Source organism: Haliaeetus albicilla, chromosome 5 (genome assembly GCF_947461875.1).
Source record: "Haliaeetus albicilla chromosome 5, bHalAlb1.1, whole genome shotgun sequence".
Lineage (NCBI taxonomy): Eukaryota > Metazoa > Chordata > Aves > Accipitriformes > Accipitridae > Haliaeetus > Haliaeetus albicilla.
In genome coordinates this window covers 40,534,706-40,550,740 of record NC_091487.1, presented here as the reverse complement: position 1 = coordinate 40,550,740, position 16,035 = coordinate 40,534,706, and the positions used below count along the sequence as shown (strand labels likewise).

General features: G+C 42.8%; 1 protein-coding gene across 2 annotated transcripts in view; it reads left to right on the top strand.

Annotated features, from left to right (window-relative positions):
* Positions 1-15,879, top strand: part of ZFYVE1 (zinc finger FYVE-type containing 1) — a 30,018-nt gene extending 14,139 nt beyond the window's left edge. For both annotated transcript variants that reach the window (XM_069784307.1, XM_069784306.1), the window contains exons 4-13: positions 1,795-2,299; positions 4,228-4,442; positions 6,571-6,677; positions 7,637-7,745; positions 8,314-8,411; positions 8,517-8,634; positions 9,007-9,177; positions 9,952-10,132; positions 10,637-10,750; positions 11,820-15,879. In XM_069784307.1, coding sequence (XP_069640408.1) covers positions 1,795-2,299; positions 4,228-4,442; positions 6,571-6,677; positions 7,637-7,745; positions 8,314-8,411; positions 8,517-8,634; positions 9,007-9,177; positions 9,952-10,132; positions 10,637-10,750; positions 11,820-12,052 — 1,851 coding nt within the window. In that variant the 3' untranslated portion in view covers positions 12,053-15,879. The remainder of the gene's footprint in view (positions 1-1,794; positions 2,300-4,227; positions 4,443-6,570; positions 6,678-7,636; positions 7,746-8,313; positions 8,412-8,516; positions 8,635-9,006; positions 9,178-9,951; positions 10,133-10,636; positions 10,751-11,819) is intronic.
* Positions 15,880-16,035: the final 156 nt, after the last annotated feature.

Below are 16,035 nucleotides of genomic sequence, written 5' to 3'. Positions count from 1 at the left end.
TTGCTTACATACACATAATATTATTATATTATCAAGATCTGTGAATGTTTTTAGGAGCTATGCTGTGAACCAAGAACTTCCTTTCATCCACAGAGACATCTCCAGAGACACTAAGAGAAAGAGCATCTGTCATCTACCTGCCTGATGACAAGCTAATAATCACAGCTACCAAAAAAGCAGACCCTTTCTTGTGCACCTGTAACTCGAGTTTATCTTGATGTCTCCTGCAGACACCAGGAAAGATTCTACTGAGAGGGTTTTGATTTCTCTATTTCCTGTTTTCTTCCACAATATGAGGCTGCCTTGTATGCTTTGAGTCAGTGAGAAGATACTGCAGCCCCACAGTCCACAGTTTTTCTTTCTGAACGCTGTTCCCAACCACAATCTGGCACACTGGTTATTTTTTGGGTTTTGGCACGCTGGCTGTTTTTTGTTTTCCTTCATAGTCTAGATTTGACCAGAGCGAATGGGGCTGGCTGAGCCTTAAACTAATTTGCTAATCTAAGAATAAACTTGTTCAAAGAAACCATTTATTACCTCATGGCCTCTGTGGATCATGTATCGTGAGACCTTCCAACTGTACTTGTCGGGGTGAAATAGCCAAGGAACTTCCAGAAGTTGAGAGGCAGACGAGAAGAGATGGAAGGCCTGCTCCTTTCAGCTGACAGGGATTCCCTGAGGAGGGAATCGTGACTAAGGAGGTGAATTTAATCTTTCTCAAAAAGTGCCCCTGTCATATTCTTCCCTGTCACATAACACGTGGATAAAACCTGTTAGAAGAAGAAAAAGCGAGTGCTAAACAACCATAGCCAGAAGCATGAAACCTTTAAAAGCCAAAGCCATATTCTGCAACAAAAACAAGGCAGGGTCTTATACAGAGCCCTAACCTGTTTCATTGCTTGTTCATCTGTTCACTGTTGCTTTAGTATCTGAACAGAAAATGCCCTATTCTCTAACCTAAATAGCATGATGCTTGTCACTTAATCTATGTGAAGCCAAAGAGAAGTTACCTGATGAAGGCTGTCTACTCTCATTTGGTTTTGTGTTTGTGTGTGTGTGTTGTGGTTTTTCTTTTTTTTAAATGAAAGCACAATACAATAAATTATGAAATGGGTAATTGAGGTAGTTGTGGCACTTCTATAAAAGCCAGTTTGATGTGCTTCGACCATCTGATTCCAGTGCACAACTTTGCATCCTTCTTTTCTGCCCCTCCCTTCAGATGAAGGATCTGTCAGCTGGAGAGCAGTGAGAGCAGGACAGGCTGTGTCTGAGAGCCCCTGGCTGTGGATAGGTGCAGCACAGCTGCATGGAGGAGCTTTTTCTCCCTAAACAGGTGCTCAGCCTCTATGGATGAGGCAATTTAAGGTGACAAGAGCACTCCCCTGTTTTGCACCTGAATTTGGATGCTTGCCAGAAGACCAATGCACTGGGAGTGTCTGCCATGCTCCAAAGAGCTGTTCTGGCAGACCTGGAAGTACAGTTGTGCTCCCTTCTTCAGACTGCCTCAGGGAATGGGGTGAGGTATAAGAGGTTTCACTAGACCGGTAATCACAGTGAGGCATCGCTTCCAACACAGCTACACGATGGAACAGCCTAAAGCCCATTGATGTGTACGTGTTACAAAACTGCTTTCTAATATTTTGCTTTGGACTTTTTAGTGCTTCAGAAACTTACGATGAAATCTGAACAGGAAGTAGTCACTCTTGTTAATCTTATGAATCCTGAAACCAGGTGTGTTTTCAGTGTTGTCTACTCCAATTGCATAGTTGTAATATTTTTCTCTTTTTTTGGAAGGTAAGGAATGAAGAAGACTTTATTAAGAAACTGGACTGCAGTCCTGACCAGCATCTAAAGGTAGTGTCCATCTTTGGGAACACGGGGGATGGCAAGTCTCATACCCTTAACCACACTTTCTTCTATGGCCGGGAAGTCTTCAAGACGTCTCCAGCCCAAGAGTCTTGCACAGTTGGAGTCTGGGCAGCCTATGACCCTGTCCGCAAAGTGGTGGTAATTGATACAGAGGGCCTCCTGGGGGCTACTGTGAACCTAAGCCAGAGAACACGGCTGCTGCTGAAGGTCCTGGCCATCTCTGACCTTGTCATCTACCGTACTCGTGCTGACAGGCTCCACAATGATCTCTTCAAATTCCTTGGTGATGCCTCGGAGGCTTATTTAAAACATTTCACCAAGGAGCTAAAAGCTACCACAGCCCGCTGTGGCCTAGATGTTCCTCTGTCAACTTTGGGTCCAGGTGTCATCATCTTTCACGAGACTGTGTACACCAAGCTACTGGGCTCTGGTGAGTAGGCAGTAAGAAACTGAATTACAATGTGCTAAATGCTATCTATAAATTATCAGGTTGCATTGAGTATCAGTGTTCTTTACTACCATGCAAAAGATGTGGTTCGGGTTTTGCTGTCACTTGTTCCACTCCGAGAGCCAGGCTATAGCAGAGCATTCCCTGATGGCGATCTGACTACCCCAGATCAGCTAGAATAATCCTCTTAGCCAGCTGGACATCAGCACTGACTAGTCATGATGGGAGTTCTGCCAGCCGTAGGAGGGGTCATTGTACAAATCATGAGCATGGGTGATATGGTAGATGAAGGTGAAAACTGAGACACCCTGGACTTTTGGCAGGGGTATGGAATATCCTGTTGCAAAAAAACTGAAATAAAACTCTATGTAGAAACTAGGATGAGCAAGAATAATGAAATTGGTGAACTTTAATACTTACAGTACCCTCACTCTACTTTTTTACATTCTGTGGACCAACATTGTTCTGAGGCTGATGTGAGGTTGGGACTGAGGTTGTGGCACAGAGCTGACGGTTTGACACCACTTTTCTCTGCAAGTATCTGATATGGCCAAAGTAGCAGGCCTGGCACACTATTACTCCCATCGCTTTCAGTGTTCTTCACCGGTACTTTTAACTTGGCTCATGTCATACTGGATTATGCATATTTAAATTGTGTATTTTATTTGTATGTCTGAGTGAAATGCACTGTCCTATGGAAGTCACTGCATGTTTTGGGTTTGACTGTACAGCGATCTAAATTTCTTCTCCTGGCTCCATTTTTTACATGTTTCAAAAGGCATGATGAAACCTTCATTCATTCTGTCCATTTCTGATGCTTTGATGAGCAAGAGCCCTAATGAATTGGCCTGTAGCAGCTGAGGCTCAGTCCTGCTGTCTGTCAACATCTGGGAGTCTTCTGCTGTGTAGTACCACAGCAGCTCCCTGCTTGCCCACGTTCTCATTTTGGTTTTTCTAACCAGTGAGGTCTTGAGCTAGTAGAAGAACTTGGCATTCTTTCTGGTTATTATTAGAGTGACTTCTTAATTACTTTTAAACTACCTGTTGAGGTGGTTCCTTTTCTTACATACCAATTTGCTGATGAGCAATGCAGAGTTTCATATAGTTGTTGAAATTTGCTGTTTCAGCAGGTTAATTTAGTGACCCATAATGATAGTTGCACCTGTTTGCAAAGTTAGGGTAGTAAAATTATATTTTTATCATCACTTCTGATCATGGTAAGAATAGGAAAGAAACCTCTTAGCACATGGATTTGCAGTAAGCTGTAACCATCTGCCTTGATGGATAATTGAGATAAGAGTGTTTTATGTAGTTTTAGGGCAGGGAAGTAGGGGCCTGCCTTATTCTGAAATCTGCAGCAGGTACTTGGAAGCAGGCAGAAGAATCTGGTCAGCCTTATAGAGTCTGACCTGATGTGGCCAGTTCTGAAGTGCTTCACCATGTACAAAGGGTTGATAGAAGCTCGATCTTCCTTGCCTACAGGGTTGACATGGAGAATGAGCAGCCCATGTAAGGTTCATGTCTTCCACTTGTCAGGTGCTAGGACTAGCTATACCAAGTTATGGTCTGGTGAGAAGAGTTAACAAGTGTACTGACATGGAGTTTCCTTATATTATGTCATAAATCTCTTCTTATTCTGGATATCTGTGTTTCCAAACCTAGATGTTTCTGGTTTTACCTGTGGAACTTGGCCTTAAAATCTAAAGCTGTGTATCAAAAACCAGAGACTGCTTTTGGAAACATTTTGTTTCTTTTCTTTCTTGTAAAACATAATGACAACTGCATTCCAGATGTATTAGAAGGTTTAATTAGGAAAACTAGCACTGTGTTGCATATGAAAGCACTGTGCAATTTAAATATTATTTAAAACAATCAGTTGTTTATATACTTGCTGATACTCTTATATATAGATCATCCTTCTGAGGTTCCTGAGAAGCTCATTCAGGATCGGTTTCGGAAGCTAAGCTGTTTTCCTGAGGCTTTCAGCTCAATCCACTACAAGGGAACAAGGACATACAATCCTCCAACAGATTTCTCTGGACTTAGGCGAGCTGTGGAGCAGCAGCTGGAGAACAATACCACTCGGTCACCTAGACAGCCTGGGGTTATCTACAAAGCACTAAAAGTAAGTGGAGAAGAGTTTGTCACAATCTTTATTAGTATCGCTGTTGCTAGTAACTGTCAGTTGCAGCTAATAAAGATAGAGCACATGAACCAGCGATGCAGACTTGCAGATGTCTGGAGATAAAGCAAGTTTGTCCATGAAGATGATGATTTTTGTGTAACAGCCAGGTAGGCTGGGTAGTTTTTTTACTTTAAAACAAATAAACACCTTAGCAAAGACCCTGAAAGCTCAAGAAAAGTTGAGAGCAAACCAGAGCAAAATAAAAAAACTGAGATGGGAAGAAACTGACTGGGAAAGAAAAAAAATAACTGATGTTGTGAGTGACAAGCACTTAATGACAGTGATTTACAAAGAGGAGTCCCAGGAGGAGTTATTGGTGAAATTTCTAAGGATGGCCTCAGCACAAGGGGAGGGAATGCAGGAGACTTGGAGGGAGTTAATGGTTGGCAAAACCTAGCAGCGAGTGTAGTGTAACCCAAGGGCTAGGAGGCAAAGAGGAGGAAGGAGATGTGTTGGTAGCTAGGAAATAAAATGGGATCAAGCCAAATGATGTATCATTTGAGAGGTGCAGCATCAGATCAGAAGGCTGATGAAAAAGAATAGGAGAGTGCAGCTGGTGATTCTTTTAGAAAGTTCACCTTGCTAAGATGTCAGAGGGATTTTTGGGTCTTCACACTTGCAGTCTGTCCTACAAGTTTCCATACGTTTGCACATTGCTACCACTACCTGATTAGCATCATGTGCTCTTTGGGCCAATGAAAATAACTGTCATCGGGGAGGGACGGACTAAGCTGGGGCATATCTGCAGAAGGTAGTGTTAGCAGTCTTTTCTGATGTTAGTCATAGCTGTTGGAACAGATAATTCTAGCTGCTCTGTATTTGGGGTAGGTGAAGCACAGAGGGAGGTATCAGGGTGGCATGTACACAGTTCCTTGCATTAGGGAGCAGGCAGGCAGCAAGGGGAGAACAGCTGGAGTGGTTAATTCCAGTTTAATTTCTAGGATTTTATTGAAGTAATCCAGTTTCAGATAGAGCTGCTAGTATACTTAAATTCATGTCCAGTAAAGTGGTTGCTGTGTTCAGGTCACTACTGACTACAAATTAACTTTTTTTGCTTCACTTCCTGAGGACACAAGGCTTGCTAGAGATCTATGTCCACCTCCTAACTTTTGAATCCATTGGCCAGTATCATCAAGTTTGAAAGAGATTTTAAAGCTAATTTCCTTGAAATTCTGTGAAATCAGATGTCTACGTAGAGATCTTATCTAAGAGAAACTGTGGTAAGAGATATGCGCATGTCTGTGTGTATGTGCAGTCAACCCTTGTTAGACAGCAGAGATGCTCCACCCCCCACTCCCTGGGAGGGGAGAGGGAGGAAGAGAAAGAAAGGCAGCCACTGTAGTAACCTCAGCTGTAGGAAGAGTTTCAGTTAGACCTTCTGCCTTCAGAGATCTCCATGAAGAAAAACCCTAACCATCTGCTTTGTTCCAGTGTTTGCTTTTTTTTTTTTTAACATAACACCGAAAAGAACTGAAAAAGTTAAGTGTGCCAAGGCTAAGGACTGACTTAATCTGAGAACAGATGCTCCCAGGAAAGGGAACAAATCCCTTTGTCTCAGTCTTGCAGTTTCACCAGAGAAGAGCAGTTGTTCAAGGGGCCAGAGGAAAGCTCAGGGCTGCACTTTCTGAGCTGAGGGGCAAAGAATGTGTCCTCATGTGCTGTAAGAAATGACTCTCTGAGATTCCTTCTGGAGGTTTCTGGAATGCAAGGCCCTTTTAGAAAGCACCCTGCTATTTTGGGCATGTGTTGTATGCACAGAGGTGGATGCAATCCTCTGCCACCCATTTCTGCTATAAAATTTGAAGTAGGGGCAGGAAGAGAGGAGAGGAGAAAAGTAAGTATCTTATAAGCATTCAGGTCACTTCCATACAAGTGCAAGATTGTCTTCTTGCTTGGTTTCTAATCCTTGTCTTGGTTTCCAGGTTAGTAAGACATTAGTTGGTAGCTGTGTACTCTCTCTCTGCCTATCCCTCCAGTAGAGGAACCCAGGCTTTTGCTTGCAAAAGCTTTCATAAAATGTCTGCATTGCTCTCAGTCCCTTATCAGTTCATTATTTTCTGTTTGACAGGCTCTAAGTGACCGGTTCAGTGGGGAGATCCCCGATGACCAGATGGCTCACAGCTCTTTCTTTCCAGATGAATATTTCACATGCTCCTCTGTGTGCCTCAGCTGTGGGTAAGTAGATGACAAATGCACCCTCATCCTTCTAGAAGATAGTGCAGCCCTGGTCTGCAGCCATTGAATGTGAAGTTTCTGTGACGTCTTGAGACCTGACATCACCCATTATTTGCTAGTATTTCCAGGCAGAATTCACTTGAAATTCAGCTCGTATGTGAATTGGACGGCTGTTATTGCTGGATGCGTAGTCTTTGCCTATTCTGTTTTTCTGTATGGCTACAAACCTGTTCTGCCCATATCTTTTCCCCAGTGCACACAGGGCAGGGAGAAAGGAGTGTCTAAAGAAATCACCTGAAATTTCCTGTGATGGCTTTTCATGCCATTTTTATTACCTAAACAGTATAAACAATCCTAAAGCACACATCATGGGCTTGGGCTGTGTTCAGTGACTAGATCTAAGTGGAGCCCCAGGTTTGATTAGAGCTTGGCTTGCAATTCTCTGGGAAGAGCCCAAAGATTGAGCCTGGAAGGGCAGTAGATGGCAGTCAGTGCTCTGAGCCTGTGAGGTACTATAGCAGCATGATGTTATGGCTGACTATGCTTCTGGAAACACTTTCTCTCATATATGATATAGTGCTATGTTCCTGCTCTTTTATGCTCATTAAGAGAATTTCTAGCAGCTCCTTGCAAAGGCTGCAGTGTTAACTCTGTCCTGGTCAATTTCCAAACCTGGTTAGTTCTTCCTAAAATTCTCTGTGAAATTTAGATTGACTACAGTCATCATTTCCCACACTGAACTGTTGTGTGGTGCTGCTTTGTACTGTGAAACAGTTGCTACACCTCCTTCCAAAGAGCCTGCCTTTCAATGATAAATGATGTCATTGCTGTATGTACAGTTGTGAAAATGGTTTGGGGTTATGCCTATACAAATGCAAGATAGTAACATAAATGAACTCTTGGTGACATCTGTCCCATATCTGACAGCATCAGCACATGGTTTGCTTTTGCATACTCAGGTGTGGCTGTAAGAAGAGCATGAACCATGCAAAGGAAGGAGTCCCTCATGAATCCAAAAGTCGATGCAGATATTCTCACCAGTATGATAACAGAGTCTACACTTGCAAGGTGAGTAGTGACACAAGGACAAGGTCTGAAGAATGGAGAAGGAAAGGATGGCCCAATAAATGAGGAATATCACAGGCATGTGCCTTTTTTTCTTGCACTTTTTTCATTGTTAGAGGTGCTTGTGGTCTTGACAAGAAAAAGTGATCCCCATTGAACTTGTATTTTCACTTGGAGAGGTCATCGTCTCTGCGTGCTATGTGTCATTTGCTAGCTAAATTGTGAACCCAGCTGCTCTCAACCTGGGTGATGTTGACCTACATACTTGATGTGGTTACTCTTCTTATTTGATTCTGTCCATTCCTTGGTATTAGCCAATTTTTCTGAAGGATGTGTGCAGGAGACAGGAAAATTTTCAGCTACCATCATGGTTTTTATTGTAGAAATATTTCCCTGATGTCATTATTGATAGTTGGGTTTGTTTTTGTTTTTAAACCAGTTTTGATGAGTGCTCTCCTTTGCTGTGGAGACCACTGTGTGCCAATTATATGCTCCATGTGGCCAAACAGCTGCAAGACCTGGAGTCTGGGATTCCCAAGAATGCAGTTTTAATTGAGCCTTTGTGTTATAGGCCTGTTACGAACGAGGGATGGAGGTCAGTGTGGTGCCAAAAACCTCTGCTTCCACTGACTCCCCTTGGCTGGGCCTTGCCAAGTATGCCTGGTCAGGGTGAGTGCTGCAGCTAAGATCTTTCTGCTCTCTGTTGCCTCTACACTGCCTGGTGCACTGGACTTCCAGTATCTCACTGAGGTAACTCATCTTCCTCTTCTGCAGATACGTGATTGAGTGCCCCAACTGTGGGGTGGTGTACCGCAGCCGACAGTACTGGTTTGGCAACCAAGATCCTGTGAACACTGTAGTGAGGACAGAAATTGAGCACGTCTGGCCAGGGGTAAGTCTGGTTGCTGGATAGTCTTTGTGTATGTATGCAGCCACGTGCATGTTTATGTTGGATCTTTGGGACATTGATGGAGAAAATGAATTGGCTTTCATTACAGCTGGTCCCGGACTCTGCTGTTTAAAAGAACTTTTGCAAGGGCCTTCAGCCATCTTTTGGCTATCTTGAAATGGCTAAGTTGCCAGTTTATGAACGTTTCATGTGAATGATACACCATTAAAACCTACCGCTGTGTTTCAAAGCAGGGCTGGTGAATTTTTTCTCCTGCTTGCCCTTCAGTTTAACAGGAGCAGTGGGTTGCAGAGTCCTCTGCATCTAAAAAAATGAGGTTTCCCTGTTTTTAAATGAATATCCATTTCATTCCAGACCGATGGATTTCTGAAAGACAACAACAATGCAGCCCAGCGTTTGTTGGATGGGATGAATTTCATGGCACAATCAGTATCTGAACTTAGCCTGGGACCCACAAAAGCTGTGACCTCCTGGTTGACAGACCAGATTGCCCCAGCTTACTGGAGGCCCAACTCTCAGATCCTGGTAAATAGCAGCTGCTGTTGAGAAAAGCTTTGCATAGCTAAAAACCCTTTTCCTCACCCTTTAAGTAATATAGTATTCTGCAGATTCCAAATGCTTCTTGTTTTATTGCAGCAAGCCCTTCTACAATTTTGAGAAAACTGAAATGCTTTCAGCTCTTCCCATTCTTGACTTAGCCTGAGAAAGTATGAACAGAGACTCTGCCCAGCCCTGCTAAAGAGACTGTTTCTCCCTACTTTTTGTGAGCTCCTCTCCCAGCAGTATCACAGAAAATCCTGGCTTGCATGAACTTGCTCTTCAAAGCAAAGAATCAACATCTTAAATCTGCCTACTGCAGTTGATAGTACTATTTTTATAGGTGCAGAGATTAAACTCTGGCTTCACACCAGATGCAAAAAGCTGGCCCCAACAATTCAACTGGGAAAGGATTTCCTCTGTCTTGTGGGAAACAGATACTTCTTCAATGAAAACTGCCTTCTGAATTTTTACCCCCACAAAGATCAAATACCCACCATTCAGCCCTGCATGATGTGGCTGTAATTATTTGTGATTGTGAATGAAGGGATCATAGCAATGTATTGGCTTAACCACTGTACATCTACCTGTCTGAATCACTTCCCTAGGGTAAAGTTATGGGGCTGGTAGCACCCAAGTCTTGGGTGTAACTGTATTTTTCACAATTTCAGTCTGAGCCTTGCCATCCTGGGATTCTGCTCTCTATTTTTCTATTAAGGAAGATCAAACTAACAGTTTTTCTTTCTATGTTGTTCTGATTAGAGTTGTAATAAGTGCAACACGCCTTTTAAAGATAATGACACTAAACATCACTGCCGGGCCTGTGGAGAGGGCTTCTGTGATGGCTGTTCTTCCAAGACCCGTCCAGTGCCTGAGCGAGGCTGGGGACCAGCACCAGTGCGTGTGTGTGACAACTGCTATGACAACAGGGGCATCCAGTTAGGTAATTCTGAGTTGATTGTGACAGAATTATCCCTGGGCAATAGTTAGTCTGAAGTCTTTGTCCCTGGCTTCTGGCTCACAACCATTTCCATTGGGTGTAGACAGTGTTGCTCAAATGGGGTTTTGGCACAGAGATTTTAGTAGGGAAGCTCCAGAGCTTGATGTCTTTTGGCAGGAAGAAGACCCTTGCAATGAGCTACCAGACTTCTGACTCCCTGACAAAATTATTTTCTAATTGGATCTTTACTTTGTTTTTCTGGCACTTGCTGATGGTGTGGAGCTAGCATCAGAGCAGGGATGCTGCTGTATTTTGTCCATTATTGCTGAAATGAAAGTGAAAACTCTGCAATCCAAGATCAGGGACGTGGGAGATAAAGGCGGAGGAGAGGCTCCAAGCTGCCTTTTGGGTTTGCTGCTGGTTTTTGCTAAATTTGTAAATTAACTGAAACTTGGCAGAAATTGTGCTGGACTTAAGTGTTGAGTCCTTTACTCTTGTGTCATGCAGATGTGGCTGAGCTGCCTTCAGATGAGGAAGGGGGGACACTTATTGCCAGGAAGGTGGGGGAAGCTGTGCAGAACACTCTTGGAGCAGTGGTGACAGCCATGGACATTCCCTTAGGTGAGCTCTGTTCTTTTCGGATGGATTTTTTTGTCTAGAGGCATTTTGGTTTTCACAGAGCAGAACTCCTGATTAAACTTCAAGAGTTTGTGTGACAGGCTGGCACCTCCACTATGGTACCACTGTTGGTTGACAGTTCTACAGCCCCCTGCACCTCTCTTGCTTGATGTTTCCTCTTGGTTTTCAGCACATTGTTTCTGCAGTTCATATGTTCTCTTTTCTCCCTGTTGTGCATATCTGTGTGCACCAAGCTGTGATTAATTCATGCTCCCCTGATGCATCACTGCAGTGACCTGCCAGCTGGAGTTCCCTAAAGACTGGCCAATTAGGAAGCATCTTACCAGGTTTGGTTTTCTTCCAGAGATGCTGAGTGCCTTTTAAGTGTGTTCATGGATACTGCTGGCACTTGGTACTTCTGCAAGGGAGGGCTGAGAATCTGAAGCTGTCCAGGTTGGTAATGATGGGAAAGTAATCAGTAATGTGGTCTTTAATGGTGAGCTTAGTACAGTGAACATTTGCTGCTCTTTTATGCGCTGGGTAGCAGTTCAGGTATGTCAGCAACCACTTTGCATTTGAATCTTCTGTTGTTGGACCTGACTTCCTACTCATTGCACAGATCATCGTTCCACTGCTTTGCCTACAGCATGTCCTGCCATCACCCTTGTGGGAGTTTGTTGTCCAACTCAGTGAAAGGCAGAAAAAATTCCTTTCTCAGTTCAAACAGTACATGTGTTCCTGAATGTTTGGTTTGGTGACTGTGTTTGGCCACAGCTGAAACTGAAGGTAGGGAAAAGCAAGTGTCTCAACCTCTGGAAGAGTCTGAGTAAGGGAAAATGCCACCATTTAAGGAGAAACAGTCTATCTCTTTGAAGTGGGAGAATGGCAGAATGGCCTAAATGGCTACCCATTGCACTGAAGTATTCTGTCAGTAGGTGGTCTTCCTCTTAATGGCAGTGGTATGGCTTGTGGTGTACGAGTACTTCCACTGGAGTACGTTCTTGACATGCTCATGTTCACAGATTATTTTCTTCTCCCTCTTTCTCATCCCCCTGCCTCACTTCCTCCATAGGTCTGGTAAAAGATGCTGCCCGACCTGCATACTGGGTACCAGACCATGAAATCCTGCACTGCCACAACTGCCGGAAGGAATTCAGTATCAAACTCTCCAAACATCACTGTCGGGCCTGTGGCCAGGGATTCTGTGATGAATGCTCACACGACCGCAGAGCGGTTCCCTCTCGTGGATGGGATCACCCAGTCCGAGTTTGCTTTAACTGCAATAAAAAGCCTGGTGACCTTTAACCCCAGGCTCTTCTCCAGATCTTTGCAATTCCTTATGTTCTCAGGGTTACAAATGAAAATACCTGGTCTCCCTTTCACCTCTTAACCTGTTGCAGCCAGAGTGCATGTTTCCAGTTTCTGGCTTCCTCTCGTGTTACATCCATCTTGGCACACTGGGAATGAGCTTACGTTCAGCCTCTAGGTTTTAATTTCAAATTAACTGGGGAAGGGAGGGAGCTCCCTTGTAAATGAGCAAACCAAAATCCAGTGTATTTTATTCCAATTAAAAAAAAAATAAAATATATATCTATCTATATATCTACCTATGTATAATTTAGTATATTAAGAATATGGTTGGCTAATGAAGCTTTGAGTATTCCTAGTTCAAATGATGGATGGTGTTGTTCCTTACTATAGTGGATCAGACTTACGGCCTTCTGATTCTTGTTTTGGAATGTCTTGCTGATCACGGTGTCCTGTGAGGAAGGTTTGGACTCTGTGCTGCCAGGAAATCTCCAGTGTTGATGCATGAATTACACCTGATAATTCAACCAGCCCTACATCTGGAGGTGCCATACTTCTGGCCATGGAAGATTAAACCCAGATTCATTAGCAAGTTTGTTTGAACTGTGATATGACCAGTGGTCTTGCAGTGCAAGAGGTATCAAGTTGAAATAGACCCCTTGGTAGAGACCAGTAGAGCTCTGAAAGGTGAAGCAAATCATATGGCACAAGGCAAAGCATTCTGATTTTGCCATTTCAACTTCAATATCAGATCAAAAGGTAGCAGGGTCTTGCTCTCCCTGACAATGTTCTCATGTACTCAGGTTTTCTTCAAGTTTCTCTGCCAGCTTGTTGCAGTTAGAAGTTTTGTTCAGAGCAGAACAAGAGAACAAGTTATGTAGGCAGTTCTGAAATACGAAGTTTGAGTTGTTTGGGTTGTGATGACTTATCTTTTCCTCCACTTTTTAAGTGATCCTGGAGTCTCTGGCGCCTCTGTGTTCTCAGACATGGTTGCATAGAAACTGCACAGATTTGACTTATCTTTTTTCTAATAATATGAACTTACAAATGCACCTGGAAAATGAGAACCTTTGTTCTTTGCTCCTAGCAACTGGCACTCACCGGACTTCATCCTTTTATTAAAGTACTGCAATGAATTCACTGATTTTATTATCAAAAGCACCACTTAACCTAACTAATACTGTCTTGTACTGTGGATTTGTGGTTCCAGTTATAAGAAGTAAGAGACCATTGTGGATTAAACTGCCTAAAAGTCTCCCTTCTTGGCTTACATAGACAAGAATTCTTCCACCACATGAGAGCTGTCTCCTCTCGGAGTAGCTGAAGTTTGATGCAATGTCCTGGAACTGTGGTATTTTTTCCCCAGCTTATTAAATGTGCTCTTGTGTAGATGAGTGCCCAACATCCTGTTTTAGGACTGTATTATTAAATTAACTGCTATAAAAGACTTTATCTTCTGAACAAGTGTACTGACTTTTTCCTTGTAACAAGCGGTTCTCACTTTGTTTCTAAAAGAACATACTCACAAAGTGATTGCCCCTTCGCAACTACATCGAGCCTACACGCGGAAGTAGACTTAGAAGACGTTCCAGGACACCTTCGGTACTGGCCAAGTTTACTGGGGACTGTCTAATGTTTTCGTAAGCAAAGTCTGCCATACACTGACAGTTGCCCGAGGGAGGGCACAAGTAGGTAGAAATCCTTTCTTAAAAGACATTCTGCACATCCAGCATAATTCTGTGCTTCAAAGTATTTTTATTTTTTTAATGGGTAAGCAATGTGTTCTTGGTTTGTAGGCTGTGCCCTGTGTGCGGTTTATGCATGTAGCTTTACTACCATGTTAATGCACAAAGAGAAAGCAGCCATGACATTCCTTGTTATAAAATCTTTGGCGTCTGTTTCAACAACTTGTCTGATTTTTCTTTTTTTTTCCTTATCACAGCCAGAATTACTACTCAGTCAAAGAGGAAAATATTGTCTAAACATTTTTAGTATATATGAGATCTTAGTAACTTAGCAACCTGTCAATATGCAGAGTCCATTCTTGATTGATTATCCTGGAGCTGAATCTTTTATACTGTTGCTCAACAAAGCAAAATCTTAACATGGTGCTTAAACTGCAGCAGGCTTGGTGTTACTCTTTCTGGACAATGTTGAGAGGATTATTTGGGTTCTTTGTTTTCCAAAATGAAAAAAAATCTGTAAGGTTTAAGTTCACTGCTGTTTTCTGTACACAAGAGCTTTTATTTTTTCTGATAGTATTGGGTGGTGTGAGTATGCAGAGTATTGAATGTTGTTATTAAATTGATTAGCTACTTAAAGGGGATAGATGCATATTTTAGCAGAGCCCAATTCTATTTGGTATTAACACATTAGGATTCAATAAATAAAAGGGCTCTAAACGATGTCTGTGGACAGAAAGCTCTACAGGAAACTTTAATGAAGGAAATAGAAATCCTGGAAAAAAATAATCACTAAAGCAAGTTAACACGGGAGCATCTTGTGCTTGGGGTGGGACTGTTGGCCTGAAGACAGGGGTTGATCCTAGCAGTAGAAACCTGTGAGAGTTTTATTCCTAAACTCTCAGGAGGGCTGCTTCACGTTCAGAGGTATTGGTAGCATGTAACCAGAGTGAGTGTTTGCAGAACCTGTCAGCAGTTAACAGCAACCTTGCTGGAGCTCTGCAAAAGCCGAAACTGTGAGTGTTACGTAATGGCAGTATGAGACAGGTCTGACACTCCAAGGCAACTCCTGTGTGAAAAAGTCTTGTTTATTTACAAGGGCAGGGATAGGAGGGGACTGTTTTCCAGGAAATTTCCAGAAGATCACTATGTGTGTTTTACTGAAAACAAATTAATTAATTAATTACCATGAAATTGCAGTTGGTTGAGATGATAGTGTGTCCTTTGGATCAACTGAAGTTCACTGTAATATTAATATTTCAGTAGTTAAAATCAATGCAGTGTCTTGGTAAGATAATGAATTCAATTGGTCTGAGCCGTGGCAAGATAAAAGCATGTTCTGAGTTACAGAATGAAGTTGACTGATGTAAAGCTCTTGCCAGAAAATGATGTCAGATTGATTACTGGCAGATCAAGCAGCCTCTGCACCTCTTCTGATTAGGAAATGCTACGAAAAACATCGAGTAAAATAAGAATCATATGAATTAACTGATGTGCAAAGATATGCCCCAGTGAAAAACCCTTTCCTTGCCCAAAGCACCACAGAATGAGCCTAGATTCATAGAGGAAAGAATGTCTGATATGATTGCTCTATTCTGATGGATTTATTTCCATTGTGGGTACTTATGCCAATTCAGCATAAAGATTCATCTTCAAGTAGGGGATGTGGGTTTTCCTCTCCTTCTGAGAAGCAGATATATGTGACCTTCATATAGATGTGCACACTTTTAGTTACAATCCCTACCCCAAACCTTTAGGCCAAACTTGGCTTAAATGCATACCAGGTGCATGCTGCACCTGAGACTTGCAGCTAGGGAATCAGATGGCAGAACAGCATGGCTGCAACACGTAGCTATTGTCAGGGTAGCAGCAGGCTGTAACATGTAGCTACTTGAACAAGAAAAACAGCTTTGTCTTTCACTTCCCTGCCCTCCCCCATTGATTTTCCTGCTCATTCATCCTCCTGCACGGTTCCTCACAGGTGAAGTTGCGCTCACTGAAGTTGGCCAAGGTATCCTGTATGTTCCTGACTGTGTCACTTGTGAATTGGCCATTTGGTTGTGTTCTGGAAAATGACAAGCTTTGCTAGCTTTTGATGTCGACAAGAGTTTATTTGTTGAAATAAACACCATCGTTATGTTAGATCTGCCTTGCATTTATGTGAGGTGTCTGTCTGCTGTGGCTGTGCTGAGACATTCACAAATGCCCTTGTTGCTTTGGGTAGCCTGGGCTTTAACATTGCAGGACTCTGGCTTCCCACCTGGTCATACAGACTTTGCTCCTCTTCATCTTTTTGCT